This window comes from Lepidochelys kempii, chromosome 7, assembly GCF_965140265.1.
Source record: "Lepidochelys kempii isolate rLepKem1 chromosome 7, rLepKem1.hap2, whole genome shotgun sequence".
In the NCBI taxonomy this organism is placed as follows: Eukaryota; Metazoa; Chordata; order Testudines; family Cheloniidae; genus Lepidochelys; species Lepidochelys kempii.
Window position 1 is genome coordinate 117,109,762 of NC_133262.1, and position 17,475 is coordinate 117,127,236.

General features: G+C 43.1%; 1 protein-coding gene across 3 annotated transcripts in view; it reads right to left on the reverse strand.

The window, feature by feature from the left end:
- SMC3 (structural maintenance of chromosomes 3) overlaps positions 1-15,405 on the reverse strand; it is a 53,019-nt gene extending 37,614 nt beyond the window's left edge. The window contains exons 1-6 of one of the 3 annotated variants that reach the window (XM_073354389.1): positions 15,270-15,405; positions 6,723-6,798; positions 5,251-5,289; positions 4,307-4,374; positions 1,011-1,082; positions 749-828 (exon numbers count right to left, since the gene is read on the reverse strand). In XM_073354389.1, coding sequence (XP_073210490.1) covers positions 749-828; positions 1,011-1,082; positions 4,307-4,374; positions 5,251-5,289; positions 6,723-6,798; positions 15,270-15,284 — 350 coding nt within the window. In that variant the 5' untranslated portion in view covers positions 15,285-15,405. Of the gene's footprint in view, positions 1-744; positions 829-1,010; positions 1,083-4,306; positions 4,375-5,250; positions 5,290-6,722; positions 6,805-15,269 lie in introns of those variants that run through there. The other 2 variants (XM_073354390.1, XM_073354391.1) reach the window with 2 other exon arrangements.
- Positions 15,406-17,475: the final 2,070 nt, after the last annotated feature.

Genomic DNA, 17,475 nt, shown 5'->3' on the forward strand with positions numbered 1-17,475 from the left:
GTGCTAAAGCAGAAAACCTTGCCTTTGAGGAGATGGGAATGGAAAGAAGATGGAACTACTTTGTGGAAGTTTGAGGTATGCTAGTTATATGTAGTCTTAAAACTACTGAATGCCATGTGCCTAGGAATAAAAAAATTAGTTAAAGGAAAAAAAAACTTGGCATATAAAAAAAGTTATTTCAAAACAGATTCCAATTTAAAAATAGAAAAGTATTGTTCCTTCCATTGAATCTAGTGGAGTTCTTCTCTTCCTGTCCTTCGGCCTCAACATACAAGCACTAGCAGGAATAGTGAACTTCCTACTAGGCCTAACCCCACTGAACAGGCCTAATGGTAAGAATTACTCTTGAAGAAGTATTTATAGAATCAGACCCCTAACTTGTCATGCAGGAAATGGCATCTTCATGTTCAAACTGTACAAATGGTAAATATTTAAATTTCAAAATAAATGTCAATTTAGTTTTTTTTAAAAAGAATGGTGACTTTTGGAAATACACAGAAGTTTTCTTTTATGAAATTAAGTGGGTATCAAATTCAGCCCACTCACACAGTTCAGATATTATATAAGGACTAAAAATAAAGTTTTATTAGCAGACTCTATTAGTATTAAATATTGCTGACAAAGGAACTCATATGTTATAAATTAATTCAATCTAAAGGTAGGAATAAATACACATGCTGAATGATTCCACCAAACTTCACAATATTATGTATTCAGTTCATTTTGGGGGAGGAAAAGTAGTACCTACGTCACCATTTTCTTGTCTAAGAAATACTGGTCCTTTTTGGCTCCAATAACTCTGCGAAGTGAAACTTCCTCTTTATCAATCTTAAGAAAAAGAAAAAGCACAAACTCAACTGCCTGTGATAGTCATTTATGATTAATCCACAGTATTTACAGTATTTTCCACTAAGAGTGAACCAAAAGGTAATTACTTTAACGAAGATTTGAATAACTAAGGCTGCAGTCTAATGAGAAGATGTGTTTTCTAGAAAAGTTTTTAAACTTACTGGTAACCTGTTGTCTGAGTTGTCAAAAATAATTTCCACAAATGCTGAAATAACACGAGGACCTGTGCCTTCCTAAAGAAAAAAAAAAGATATTTATTTTGGTTAGATTACTCCCTCTTTAAATTGATTTTAAAATGTATATTTTTCTTGATTTCTCAAAGACTCCGAAGTAATTTATATACACATTACTTATCTGACAATTTTCAAACTTACATTTCTGAAAATAAACTTGAAATGTATACAGCTCAAAAGGTCATATGGACATTTTGCCCTCTGTCTATAGTGCAGAAATTATGTAATATGTATAATAATCATGTGCCAAAATGACAGGTTTCAGAGTAACAGCCGTGTTAGTCTGTATTCGCAAAAAGAAAAGGAGTACTTGTGGCACCTTAGAGACTAACCAATTTATTTGAGCATAAGCTTTCGTGAGCTACAGCTCACTTCATCGGATGGATACTGTGGAAAGTGTAGAAGATCTTTTTATACACACAAAGCATGAAAAAATACCTCTCCCCACCCCACTCTCCTGCTGGTAATAGCTTACCTAAAGTGACCACTCTCCTTACAATGTGTATGATAATCAAGGCGGGCCATTTCCAGCACAAATCCAGGGTTTAACAAGAACGTCGGGGGGGGGGGGGGCGCGGGAACAAGGGGAAATAGGCTTGAATAGAGACTGGGAGTGGCTAAGTCATTATGCAAGGTAACCTAAGTTAATTGTATCCAATTTGCGAATGAATTCCAATTCAACAGTTTCTCGCTGGAGTCTGGATTTGAAGTTTTTTTGTTGTAATATCGCAACTGTCATGTCTGTAATCGCGTGACCAGAGAGATTGAAGTGTTCTCCGACTGGTTTATGAATGTTATAATTCTTGACGTCTGATTTGTGTCCATTTATTCTTTTACGCAGAGACTGCCAGTTTGACCAATGTACATGGCAGAGGGGCATTGCTGGCACATGATGGCATATATCACATTGGTGGATGTGCAGGTGAACGAGCCGCTGATAGTGTGGCTGATGTTATTAGGCCCTGTGATGGTGTCCCCTGAATAGATATGTGGGCACAGTTGGCAACGGGCTTTGTTGCAAGGATAGGTTCCTGGGTTAGTGGTTCTGTTGTGTGGTATGTGGTTGCTGGTGAGTATTTGCTTCAGGTTGGGCGGCTGTCTGTAGGTAAGGACTGGCCTATCTCCCAAGATTTGTGAGAGTGTTGGGTCATCCTTCAGGATAGGTTGATAGGATAGATCCTTAATAATGCACTGGAGGGGTTTTAGTTGGGGGCTGAAGGTGACGGCTAGCTTACCCATAACTATTTTACATTTGGGGACAATGTATACCTTCAGATCAGCGGCACTGATATGGGTACCCACATGGCCCCACAGTATGCCAACATTTTTATGGCTGACTGAGAACAACGCTTCCTCAGCTGTCGTCCCCTAACGCCCCTACTCTACTTGCGCTATATTGATGACATCTTCATCATCTGGACCCATGGAAAAGAAGCCCTTGAGGAATTCCACCATGATTTCAACAATTTCCATCCCACCATCAACCTCAGCCTGGTCCAGTCCACACAAGAGATCCACTTCCTGGACACTACAGTGCTAATAAACAATGGTCACATAAACACCACCCTATACTGGAAACCTACTGACCGCTATTCCTACCTACATGCCTCCAGCTTTCACCCTGAACACACCACACGATCCATCGTCTACAGCCAAGCTCTGCGATACAACCGCATTTGTCTCTGTCTGAGGGGTTGGAGCAAACACCTACAAGATCTCTATCAAGCATTCTTACAACTACAATACCCACCTGCGGAAGCGAAGAAACAGACTGATAGAGCCAGAAGAGTTCCCAAAAGTCACCTACTACAGGACAGGCCTAACAAAGAAAATAACAGAACGCCACTAGCCGTCACCTTCAGCCCCCAACTAAAACCCCTCCAACGCATCATCAAGGATCTACAACCTATCCTGAAGCATGACCCAACACTCTCACAAATCTTGGGAGACAGGCCAGTCCTTGCCTACAGACAGCCCCCCAACCTGAAGCAAATACTCACCAGCAACCACGTACCACACAACAGAACCACTAACCCAGGAACCTATCCTTGCAACAAAGCCTGTTGCCAACTGTGCCCACATATCTATTCAGGGGACACCATCACAGGGCCTAATAACATCAGCCACACTATCAGAGGCTCGTTCACCTGCACATCCACCAATGTGATATATGCCATCATGTGCCAGCAATGCCCCTCTGCCATGTACATTAGTCAAACTGGACAGTCTCTATGTAAAAGAATAAATGAACACAAATCAGATGTCAAGAATTATAACATTCATAAACCAGTCAGAGAACACTTCAATCTCTCTGGTCACGCGATTACAGACATGACAGTTGCGATATTACAACAAAAAAACTTCAAATCCAGACTCCAGCGAGAAACTGCTGAATTGGAATTCATTTGCAAATTGGATACAATTAACTTAGGCTTCAATAGAGACTGGGAGTGGCTAAGTCATTATGCAAGGTAGCCTATTTCCCCTTGTTTTTTCCTACCCACCCCCCCAAGACGTTCTTGTTAAACCCTGGATTTGTGCTGGAAATGGCCCGCCTTGATTATCATACACATTGTAAGGAGAGTGGTCACTTTAGATAAGCTATTACCAGCAGGAGAGTGGGGTGGGGGGAGGTATTTTTTCATGCTTTGTGTGTATAAAAAGATCTTCTACACTTTCCACAGTATGCATCCGATGAAGTGAGCTATAGCTCACGAAAGCTTATGCTCAAATAAATTGGTTAGTCTCTAAGGTGCCACAAGTACTCCTTTTCCATGTGCCAAAAGAGTATCATATCCAATTTTCTGCTGCACCGTTGTAGACATTTAATGAGGTTGAAGATATGGAATTTCAAATATTTTTTAAAAATCAAATATTGATTATATCAGTAAGTTGTAGTACTGCAACTTTTTTGACTGACTGTATTATGGAATAGTTAGGTCTATAAGCTGAAAAGGCAATTGCCTACTAAACAGTGAAATGCATATGAGAATTTTGTACTACTTAATTAGAAAATCAGTGGTTCCCTTGCCATGTTACAAAAAGGCAGAATTATGTTAATTTATAGCAAAATAACTTCTGCCAGGAGGCAGTGAGGAAAAGCTGCTATACACACTTTCAACAAGAGCTGTTTTTAAGTCTTTGCTTTTCAGTGAGTTGCCTACTTTACAACAACAAAACACATATTACATAATTTTGTTTTGTTTTAAAGTATCTTCACTTACATGCAACAAAGCCAGTCTCTGCTCTGGGCGAAGATGACTAAACTCATCACTGAGGACAAACTGAATTGCTGTAATTTAAAAAAAAAAAGAGTAGTAGTACAAAAGGTCTGTTCTTTCTTTTAAGAGCAGTACTCAGTATGTTTCTTTATAACCAAATTGTATCCTTCTTTAGTTCATATATTAAAAGTAACATAGAAGCATTAAATCAGTGTCTCACTTTTTAAAATAAACTGTTCTTGGGTCTTGGTCATTTGGCCTTGTCTATGCTAAATGTTGCTCTGAAAAATTTTCCATTGTTGCCAACCCCAGATCAATGAACTGTTGAAATAACAGTAATGTAAACAGTCACCAGGATTTGCACCATGTCATGTAGACCTGCTCAGAGCAGGTTTAGAATACACAGTACTTAAAAATGCAGGAGGCACTTGGAGCTTTGTATATACTACCTCCACCACCACCACAGCTGCTATCAGTCAAGCAACACTGGTGTTAGAAAAGGTGATAAATATTTCCCAAAAAGCCACATGTAGATGTAGCCTTGAGACAGCATAAGTGATAGTAAGCAATCTACACTATATTGCTCGTCGCACAAGTTACAGTCAAAAATGATAAAGCACAATGGGGAAGCATCACAACTGCCGAAGACTCACAGAACAACTACCTGATCTCACCTAAAATACTCTGATGTTTGTTTTTATGACACAGACAACTTAGAATTTACTCAATTAAAAGTATTTAAAAAAGTCGCTGGTATTACACTTGCCTGATTTTCCTGTCTTCTTATTTTTAAAGACTTCCCCACCCCTTCCCCCCTCTTTTGCAATGTGAAAAAAATACACAAAGGAAACTTAATATTAAATAAGTGCATAATGTAAAACTGAAAGAAAAAAAGTTTACAGCTTTTCAATCATTTAGTTGTTACATGTAGCAACAGTAATACATACCATAGAAAAAGTTACTTTTCCCAGATCCATTTCTTCCCACTAAACATGAAAGGTAACAGGTATAAATTCAGAAGTTTTCATGAATTTAAATAAATTAAATGGTATGGCAATACATGAAAATTCAGCAATGAATTTAAGAATCCAACTTTAGTAGATCTAGACAAAATACAACCTTCTAGGAATCAAAGCATCTTTTACAGGATGGATCAGGGAGTCATTACCTGAACAAGATAGAATGGCGCCTAGCCCCAGTTCCCTCCTGCCCCAAAACAGAGACATTACTGTGATCTACAAAACCTATGATAGAGCATTTTATACCCCAAACATTTATGATATTAAACCAATCCAGATTATTATAATAATCATTCTCTGTATTTTTACTACTAACTTTTGGCCAGGTTACATCAATTTTAACCCTGGATCCATTTCTTAGATCCTTCAGTTTCAATCCCTCATATTTTACAAGATCTTGAGACTGATCCACACATACAAATATTTAAGTCCTCAACTTGCTGATGCATTCATTTCTTTGCACCTGACAAGAAGAGTACAGCTTTAATTATATTTAACCAGCATTGAAACTATTAGTATAAGCCAACAGGTCTACACCAATACATATACAATAGTTTCCTATAATCAAATCAACACCTGTGAATATTCCTATCACATTGATATGACATTTTAAGAGAGAAATAATGGTAAGACAACATTTTTCTTTTAAAAACAAATGTCTGGATGATTTTTTTTTAAACTCTCATTGAGGTGAGACTCAAGATGTATGTGACATAAGCAGGCACAGTGTCATTTAACAAATTTTTTTAAATGTGCACGAATGAATTCACTTAGCCCTTTAAATATACAATTAAATTACCAACAGCTCATTTCTGATAGATTTTGCACTTTGGTATATATTAACACTTGAAGCATCAAATATTATTTGACCACAATATTACTACTTATTTTTTGACATTTTTCTTTCAAGTCTGTCAGTTTTTAAGTGGCAGAATACGTAACACCCCTCAAAGTATTTTAATCAAGCTGAATCTTAGAAGGTATTACCAGACATCCAGAATGTAATTCACGAGACACAGTTCAAGTATTCCACAACCCTGATCCTACAACAAGCTCCATGCAGGTGAACCTCTGTGTCTGTGTGGCGCCTCACTGACTTCAATGGAGCTCTGCACAGGTGGAGGGGTCCACCTATCCTATACTGAAGCTTATTGCAAGATTAGAACCAATGAACAATCATTATGGCAAAATTAAAATTAAATTATCTGCAAATTATAATAATTCTTCCTGTAATACATATCTGACATTACTGGAGAGAACAGTTTCAAATTTAGTTAATATGTACACAACTGCCTCTGAAATCTGAAGGGCTCTCAAAAATCATAAAGACCACTGACTTGACCCTTGATAAAAAATGAGGTAATGATAGTTCATACTGTAATATGTTTATAAGAACTTACCAATGACATTGTGTTTTGAACTGAAAGGATCTACAATTGTTTGATCTCTGTAGCTTCGAAATCCCTGAATGATCACCTGATGGATAAACAAATAAAATAATCTTAAAAATCAAGAAAACTAAGTTAGGTTTGTTTTTTTTAAAGAGGTACAAGATTTTAAGTTTGTAACTCAAATGAATAGGTTTCTATTTTTTTTAAAAATCACAATACATTTAGTCATTTTTTCTTTCCGGTCTTGCAGTTCAGATCCAAGTACATTTTAAGAAATTAAGGGTGAGATTTCAAAAAACAAAACAAAACCAATGTAAGTTTATGAGTAGCTTTTCTCTATCACAGAAGGTACACTTGTACACATTTAGGTCAAAGAATAATAAATAAGGAAATATTCAAATAAACTCAACCTTGCTGTCACAGCATAAAGCAACATGAAAGGATGTACTTACAATGACAGATTAGAGTAAAAAAAGTAAAGGGCTCAGTTCTAGCAGGACAGGAATGTTTTTTTTAAATTAATTTCATACCCCAATTAGCATATTTAGCATAAGAGTTCAACTTGCAAGCTCTAAGCAGAGCAGTGGCTGCATGTAAAAATTATAGACTACAGACGTATTTCTATATAGGAAGTAGACAAACATGCTCAGTAAGCTTTTTTGGCGTGTAGTGCTAAAACTGGTGAGTAAGATCAAAACCTCTCAGTGTTAAGAAGGCTGCCAGTTTCAAATGGAATAAAATCAGTCTTCCTTTTCTACCATTTATGTTAACCTTTTTGTGAAAATGTGCATTTACATAGTGCTAATAGTCCAAGTATTTTCCAGCCAGGAAGAAAAAGGTCTTTGTCCCAATGAGCTCACTTAGTACATACGCACAAAAACTACAGGAAAGGGATTAACTGAAGGTGAGACACAAATCGGTAAATTCAGAAATATCTCTCAGATCTATTAGAGACACAAGGCGGGAGCAGTAATATCTTTTATTGGACCAAATCCTGTTGGTGAAGAGACAAGCTTTCGCTGCACAGAATGGTTCTCCAGGTCTGGGAAAGGTACTCAGCTTGTTATACATAAATATTTAACATATACTCTAAAGGACCATTCAAGGAGAAGTTGCCTGTTAACATCCCGGCAGCCATAGGACAAAAAGGGGAGTTAATAGGTTACAGATTATTGTAATAAGCCATAAATCCAGTGTCGTTATTAATCCCATGATTTTTAGTATCTACCAGAGAATTATTAATTTAAGTTCCAAAGCTCATCTTTTGAAGATGTTGTGCAGGTTTCCTTTGAGGATGAGGACTGAGAGGTCAGATACGGAGTGATCATTTTGTGAAAAGTGTTTGCCCACAGGTGACATAGTGCTTTTGTCTTATATTTCTGTGTGAGTTCATTCAAGTGCATACTGACTGTCTGGTTTCACCCACACATTTTTTATTGGGACATTTAGTGCACAGGTAATGATAGGCATATGTAGGACCCATGGATCTTGAAAGATCATATTGAACTGCTCCGTGTAGGAGTATGCTACTGGTAGCAGTTACGGAGAGCAATTTACTACACTACACCGGCACAACGCTCTGGGCAGCACAGCTGTAGCACCGCCAGCCACCAGTGCTCTGTGTTGCATGGTAAGGGGGCAGGAACCGGGGGGGGGGGGGTGGATAGAGGGCAGGGGAGTTCGGGGTGGTAGTCAGGGGGCGGGGATGTGGATGGGGTCGGAGCAGTTGGAGGGCAGGGAATGGGGGGGTTGAATGAGAGTAGGAGTCCGGGGGGGGGGCAGTCAGGAAGGAGGGGCGGTTGGATGGGGCAGTCGGGGCAGGGTCTCTAGGGGTGGTTAGACGGGGCAGGAGTCCTGGGGGGAGGAGGGGGCGTCAGGGGGCGGAGGCACAGCTTGGCACAGCCTCCCCTAACCAGCCCTCTATACAATTTCTGAAATTGGCCAATGTGGCCCTCAGGCCAAAAAGTTTGCCCGCCCCTGTGTTACAGGGTGTATCGCGGACTTTCTCCTTGGAGATTATTCTGTGGTATCTCAGGGCCAGGCTATAGATGGCAGATTTTCTTCATGAATGGTCCCTTAGACTGCGTGTTAACTACTTATGCTAAACAATCTGTTCCATCTTCTATTTAGCTGTGACACTCTGGGCTCGTCTACACTGGCCACAGCGCGGCTGCAATCGATGCAGCGGTATCGATTTAGCGGGTCTGGTGAAGACACAATAAGTCAATGGGAAACCACTCTCCCATCAACTTCAGTACTCCGCCTCCCTGAGAGGCGGAAGCTAGGTCGGCGGGAGAGCATCTCTTGCCAACATAACGCAGTGTAGACACGCATTAGGTCGATGTAAGCTACGTAGCTCAGGGGGTGATTTTGTCACCCCCCTGAGCGACTTAATTTGCATCAACTTAAGCGGCAGTGTAGACCAGCCCTCTGAATACCCTTCCTAAACCTGAAGAAAAGCTCTGTGTAGCTAAAAAGCTTAAATTTTTTGGACCAATTTCTACAGGTGAAGGACATTACTTCATTCACCTTGTCTCTCTCATATCCTGGGACCAACACAGCTACAACAACACTGCAAAATTCAGATACTCTGTCAGTTCCACATTTTTTTTCTTTGTATGTAGTAGAGATTTCAGTCTGGTAAGCTAAAGTAAAATATAGTGCATAGGGTATTTGTATCTTAAAACTGGCTCTGCATACCAGAAAAACTCAGTTAGCTTTTGGAGTATATGTCTATCTCAAGCAAACCCCTCCAATCACAAAAGCACATAAGAACGGCCACACTGGGTCAGACCAAATGCCCATCTATCCCAGTATCCTGTCTTCCAACAGTGGCCAATGCTTCAGAGGGAATGAACAGAACAGGTAATCATCAAGTGATCCATCCCCTGTAACCCATTCTCAGCTTCTGGCAAACAGAGGCTAGGGACACCATCAGGAGACTCCTTTAACTCTCCCCAGTAAGCCTAATGTCTTTAACTCTCCCCATGTCTGCCTAATACAAGACTGGGTGAAGTGAGAGACAAAAAGGAGGACATGAGGGAAAACTATAGAGCCCACTTTTAAAAAATTACATTTCTCCAGCCTAGTTTTTAGGGAGAATACTAGTAGGAGAAACAGCGCTGGTGTTGTTTTCATCTTCCTCCCTCTAGCTTATTCCCTCAATTGAAAATTGTAATTGTGTCTCAAATAGGTAATTATAACTATGGGTAGGAGCTAGGGCTGCCAGATGTCCAATTTTCGACCGGAAAGTCCAGTTGAAAAGGGAACCTGATAAGTGTCCAGTCAGCACGGTAACCATCTTCTGCTGCCAGAGGGCGGGAAGAGCAGCAGCTGCTGCTGGAGCCTGGAGGAGCACACAGGAACGGCTCTGGAAGAGAGGTACTGGAAGCTCCCGCGTCCTGCCCCAAGCATGGCTCTCCCTCCCTCACCCTGCCGCAGTTACCCCTCCACCCCTGTAGCATGGCTCTCCCTCCACCGCCCTGCCCCAGTCACCCCACCCCCAGAGCTCTGCTCAGCTGGCAGGGGGAGGGAAGTGGAGAGAGCATCGACTAAAGGTGAGGGAAGAGGAACGGGGGGTGGGACTGGTTCCAGTGCTCAGTGTCCGATTTTCACAAATGAGAAAGTTGGTCACCCTAGTAGGAACAGATGAGCTATTAAACACCAATACTGTTTTCCTACTAACATTCTCACTACTGAAGAAAAGAAGAAATAGATTATATAAGCAAAACTGCTTCTAAGCAGAATAGTTTTGTCGGCATCTTCCTTTCCAGTATTCTGACCCCAGCATCCCTGCGTATTTATTCAAAATTGATAAAAAGCACCTATTCTGGGACTTAGGCACCATACATACAATCATCAAAAACGCATACAAATTCATGAGATTAAAAAGACTAGAAAAATCCTCTTGACATGCCAAAACAATCTTTCCTTCTACTACAAAACTCCCATTCAAATTCTACCCTGAAAAATCCTGATAAAATACAATAAATGCTGCAAAGCTCATGTATTCCAGTAGCACCTAAAGACCCCATTGTGCTATGAACTGTACAAACAGAATAGAAGACACTCCTACTCCCAAAAGCTTATAGGCTTAATAGACAAGACAAAGAATTGGGAAGATGGGGGAGGGAAGAGAATGGCCTAATTCATTCTTTAATTATTTTTTTTAAAAGCCTCTGTCAAACAGCAGGGGTAAGTCTGAGTTTATGAATCAAGGACTCTTCATGGAAAACAACTCTTGTTTAAACTCATGTGCTGTAAGCTTGGATACTTCAGATTACAACTCCACTGATATCAGACAAAGTGAAGCAATCCCTAAGGCAGACAGGACACAACACATATAGGGGCTTAGAGGTTAAGACCAAAACTTCACAAGAAATCAGATAGTTGGCCCTCTCACAGAAGAAATGTATTCTTCATCTGCAGAGCACAAACACCACACATCACTACTGGCAACTACAGCTAGTTATCTGGATATCCAGAAAAATTGGTGATACCAGACCATTAAATTGAAAACCTGAGAAACAGCATGTATACCCTTCATTCAGGAAAAATGACACAATCTTGACCATTCCTCTGGCTACATCTCCCACTGTATAAAGTCTTCTATGGATTAACATACAGAGATACAGACATTCAGGCTTCAATCACTGTTAAGCACTGAGTAAGTCACTTTCTCATCTGACCCAGTCAATGAAGTTTAAATATCAAACTAATATTCTCCAAAATACTAAGACACCATAGCCAGTACCTCCTTATTAATAGCCACATACAAAATGGGAAGGGGAGAGGTAACAAAATGGAACCCTCACACAACACATCCCTCAGGGAAGATGGGAAATAGCTCAGTACTAACTACTCTTTGGCCCATCTCAAAAAGAAAGAAATGTAGCCAATAAACATCACATGTCCCTGTGCTAGGGTAACAAGTGAATCAACACCACAACAGTTGCAAAGGTAACGGATAGATCTGAAATATTCTTTTACAGGGTTCCTGGCCAAGTGGATAGGGGAAAAGGACTAGATTTCAATCAGGCTTTTTGACACAGCCCCATAGGACATTCTCATAAGGAACCTAGGGAAATCTGGTCTTGATGAAATTACTATAAGGGGGGTGGATTTTAGTAAAGCTTCTGAGACTGTCCCACATGACCCTCTCATAAAACTAGGGAAATGCAACCTAGATGGAGATACTAAAAGGTGGGTGCAAAACTGGTTGGAAAACCCTTCCCAGAGAGTAGTTATCAGTGGTTCACAGTCATGCTGGAAGGGCACAAGCAGGGTCTCGCAGGGATCAGTTCTGGGTCCAGTTCTGTTCAATATCTTCACCAATGATTTAGATAATGGCATACAGAGTACACTTATAAACTTTGCGTATGATACCAAGCTGGGAGGGATTTCAAGTGCTTTGGAGGACAGGATTAAAATTCAAAATGATCTGGACAAACTGGAGAAATGGTCTGAAGTAAGTAGGATGAAATTCAATAAGGACAAATGCAAAGTACTCCACTTAGGAAGCAATAATCAGCTGCACACATACAAAATGGGAAATGACTGCCTAGGAAGGAGTACTGCGGAAAGGGGTCTGGGGGTCATAGTGGACCACAAGCTAAATATGAGTCAACAGTGTACCACTGTTTCAAAAAAAAAAACCAAACATCATTCTGGGATGTATTAGCAGGAGTGTTGTAAGCAAGACATGAGAAGTAATTTGTCCGCTCTGGTTAGGCCTCAACTGGAGTATTGTGTCTAGTTCTGGGCACCACATTTCAGGAAGGATGTGGCCAAATTGGAGAGAGTCCAGAGAAGAGCAACAAAAATGATTAAAGGTCTAGAAAAGATGGCCTATGAGGGAAGATTGAAGAAACCGGGTTTGTTTAGTCTGGAAAAGAGAAGACTGAGAGGGGACATGATAACAGTTTTTAAGTATGTAAAAGGTTATTACAAGGAGGAGGAATAAAAATGGTTTTTCTTAGCCTCTGAGGATAGGACTAGAAGCAATAGGCTTAAATTACAGCAAGGGCAGTTTAGGTTGGACATTAGGAAAAACTTCCTAACTGTCAGGGTGGTTAAGCACTGTAATAAATTGCCTAAGGAGGTCGTGGAATCTCCATCATTGGATATTTTTAAAAGCAGGTTAGACAAACACCGGTCAGGAATGATCTCAATAATTAGTCCTGCCACAAGTGCAGGGGACTGGACTAAACGACCTCTCAAGGTCCCTTCCAGTTCTATGATTCTGTAACTGAAAGACCACACTCAAAGAGTAGTTATCAATGGTTTGCTGTCAAACTGGGAGTGTATCTAGTAGGGTCCCAAAGTGGTCCGTCCTGCATCCATCAGAAGTCAATATTTTTATTAATGACTTGAATAATGGACTGGAGAGTATGCTTATAAAATTTGCAAATGACACCAACCCGAGAAGGATTGCTAGCAAGCACTTTGCAAGACAGGATTAGAATTAAACTGCAAAGAATTACACTTGTGCATCTGATTTTTCCTTCTTAATTACAAAATGGGGAGTAGCTGGCTAGGTGGCAGTACTACTGTGAAGCCTCTGTGGATTCCAGGGGATCACAAATTGAACATGAGTTAATGTGATGCAGCTGCAAAAAAGGTTAATATTCTGGAGCGTATTAACAGAAGAGTTGTATGTAAGACCCGCTCTACTCGACACTGGTGAGACCTCAGCTGGAGTAGTGTGTCCAGTTCTGGGTACCACACTTTAGAAAAGATGCAGAGAAATTGGAGAGAGAGTCCAGAGGGAAGCAACCAAAATGATAAAAGGTTTAGAAAACTAGATCTACAAGGAAAAGTTTAAAAAACTGGCATGTTTACTCTTGAATTTTATTAACCCAGATAGTTTGGTTTTAGAACTAAGGACTCCAGGTTTTGCTGGATTTGCCTAATAAACAATCCCCCCCCCCCCCCCAAATCTGAGACGGCAACAATTTAAGAATTTTTCAGTCTGAATAGATGGTTTTAATGAGAGAAGGCCTCTAAACACTTTTTTTCTGAAAGAAGGGGGTTTATTTTGCACTCCTGAATGGAGAGCTTGACAAACATCAGCAATGATTCTAGCACCTCTCAATGTCCTTAGAGAAGTCTTGGCCCACAAATCCCCCAACCAGCACCAGACCCTTAATGAATGACACCAGTGAACACTCAAATACGTAACACATTGTTTGTTACCTCCAAACAATACTTTGTTCCCAATGAGAATAGGGTTGTGTTTTTTTAAAAGATGGTTAAAATTATTAGCTAGTATATTTTGTAAAAATCCACCTTTTTATCTTAGTCTATCATATTTTGGAAGAATAACTCCAATCTAGACATCCAGCTACTTTATCTATAAAGTAATCTGAAAACACTCACGGTCGTCATACAGACTAAGCAAGTTACTTGCCATCTGGAATAATTCCCCAGTCAAGACTTCACGGACTCCATGGGAGACGCACAAATATTCTTTAGCTCTTGCCCAGTCACATAAAATTTCAATCACTGTCATGCTCAGAACAGAACTTGTCACCAGTATGCCTCACACTGAGGCTTCACACATCTCTATTTTCAAGGGCCTGAATGATTTTGCTCCCACTAACATCTGATGTTCTTTTCTCAATGTCTGCCTCCTCTTCACCCTTAGCTTTGTGCCCTTCTTTTAAACTGCCCTAAAAAGCTTGTCTCTCTCACCCACAAAAGTTGATCCAATAAATCACCAGTTCTCAACCAGTGGTCCGGGGCTCCTGGGGGGCTGCGAGCAGGATTCAGGGGGTGCTCTAAGCAAGGCCGGCATTAGACTCACTGGAGCCCAGGGAAGAAAGTCAAAGCCCCACTGTTCATGGCTTAAGCCCGCGGCCCCACCAGCTGGGGCCCCACCACCTGGGGCAGAAGCCAAAGCCTGAGCAACTTAGCTTCATGAAAGCGCTCCCCCCCACCATGGTAGCGGGCCCCGGGCAAGTGCCCTGCTTGCTACCCCCTAACACCGGCCCTGGCTTTTATAGACACAGGTGGGCCATGGCGTTTTTATAACATTTCGGGTGGGCCTCAGAAAAAGGTTGAGAACCCCTGCAATGAATACCATTACCCCACCCACCTTGTCTCCCCACTGCACGGGGCACAGTCGGCCAGAGCTGGGCCACCTAGCATCCTCCTTATCCCTTCAAAGGGGCATCTTGGCGGCTGCCCGCCCCGCCCACTTCTCCTTCTTTTCGCAGACGTTAGTGACATCGAGCTATGGGGAAGGGCTGAGCTCCGGGCCCGGGTACAATTCCCCCCTCTTCCCGCCAGCCCTACCTCCCTGCCGAGCAGGCGTGCAGCAAGCTCTGAACCGACCCACGCGGGCTTCGGCACCCGGTGGGCCCCAGCCGGCAGAAGACACTGGGAGGGCCCGGAGGCGCTCTCCCCTGCCAACAGCCCTCCAGGCCCCCACAACAGGGCCCGGCATTCACCCCAGAGCCGCTCCCCCCTGCTAGGGCCTGGGCCCCGGCTCCCCAGGCCAGGCCAGGCCAGGCCCTCTCCCCGGCAGGGGGGGCCGCGCGGAGCCCGCCGCCTTACCTGCTTGATGTACATGTCTCCGGAGGATGGGGGCGGCGGCGGCTGCCCCCGCCGCGCTCGGCCTCCCGGCTCCCTCCCCGCAGCCTCCCCCGCCTCCTCGCGGCGCGGCAGCCCGAGCCCGCTCGTCAGCCCACACACAAACAAAATGGCCGCCTCCCCTCGGAGCGGACCACTCGGGATGTGGAGCAGGGGCGGCAGGGGCAGGGCCGAGACGGGCACGGCAGCGAAGGTTGCGGGGGTGCCGCTCACTTACACCCCAAGACTGCGCTCCCGTCCCAGCCCAGCGCTGGGAAGCGAGCGAGTGGACACATTCAGGTCCGCTCCTCGCACCCCCGCCCGGGTGCGACAGGTGGTGCCGTCCGCTTGGGTCAGGGTTGGGCGCCAAAGGCAAGTGCAGGCGGAGCCGGGGGCTGAGAGAAGGGAGATGGAGATAGGGCGTGGGCGGGGAGGTGGCAGGAGATGGCTGTAGGGGACGGTTCCCCCAGGGGGCGCTATGGGGTGGGAGTGACAGGGGATGGCTGTATGGGGGCATCGCCTATGGGGTGGCAGGGGGATAGCTGTATAGGAGGGTTCCCATAGGGGGGTACTATGGGGTGACAGGGTGGCTGTATGGGAGGGTTCCCATAGGGGGGTACTATGGGGTGACAGGGTGGCTGTATGGGAGGGTTCCCATAGGGGGGTACTATGGGGTGACAGGGTGGCTGTATGGGAGGGTTCCCATAGGGGGGTACTATGGGGTGACAGGGTGGCTGTATGGGAGGGTTTCCATAGGGGGGTACTATGGGGTGACAGGGTGGCTGTATGGGAGGGTTCCCATAGGGGGGCACTTTGGGGTGACAGGGGGATGGTTGTATAGAAGGGTTCCTATTGGGGGGCCACAATGGGTGGGGGCTTGGCAGGGGGATGGCTGTATGGGAGGGTTTCCACAGGATGCACTATGGAGTCGCAGGGTGATTGTATGGGAGGGTTCCCATACCGAGTGCTATGGGGAGATGGGGATGGCTATATAGAAGGGTTCCCATAGGGGGGCACTATGGGATCACAGGGTGGCTGTATGGGAGGGTTCCCATAGGGCTGCTATGGGGTGACAGGGGGATGGTTGTATAGGAGGGTTCCTATGTGGGGGCACAATGGGGAGGGAGGTTGGCAGGGGAGTGGCTGTATGGGAGGTTCCCACAGAGGGTGCTGTATGGGAGGGTTCCCACAGAGGGTGGCTCTATGGGATCGGGTGGTAGGGGGATGGCTGTATGGGAGGACTCTCACGGGGGCGCTATGGGGTGCGGGTGGCAATAATAAGCAGGCACCAGTTAGAAGTAAACTGAATGTTTGACAAAAATGGGGCACATTAAAGGCACTTGACTGCCTCAGTTACTACCGAAACCCAGCAGTGAACTGACGGATGTGACTACTAGAGTGTTAACATTGGTTCCCGTAAGCCCATGGTATGGGTTGGTAACAGCTTGTCATGTCTATGACACTTCAATGAAGTTTCACTGAATGGAAAAAAAAAATAAATAATGAGTTTCAGCATAAATGCTATCTAAGGATTGTATACTGCTGCCCTGGTCTCTGATATCTGAGCACTATCCATGCAAATTCAATAGCAATAGCCAAGTCCATAGTGAACTTCAGGGAGTCCCTGCCACTTCTCCTTTGCTATGAAAGCTTTGCACGCAGCTGCAGTAAAATGTATAAAAAAAGATGAATGAGTACCCACTGTTGAAAACTACACTTGTTTCATTACAGTGGGTACAAAATGAGCCCAAGTGTTACATGTGGCTGTAGAAGGACAGAGGCAACTCACATTTGATACAGTGGAAGAGTAAGTACTAGGTGTGCTTGGCTTGAACAGAAGGCTCCAAATACACATGGTAAAGTGTCTATAACTTGTCTAGGGAACAAGATGCAAGATAGATCTGCTGAGGTGTTCAGTGGAATATCTACAAACCACTATAACTCCACCAGGTTTATAGGATCCTTCCAGTCAGTGATGGCAGGTTTGTATAATTTTTGGTGGTGCCCCAAAAGGGTCCAAGTCCTGCCCCGCCCGCCTTGTAAGCTGATATATTTTTTTTATATAATGTAAAAATGGACTGGAAACAGTAAGCATGTAACAGTTTCTTATATTGCACAATATCACTATCGTAAGAAAAAATTATTTAACTAAAAATATCAACTTTATTAATACTCTTGAATACGGAAACAA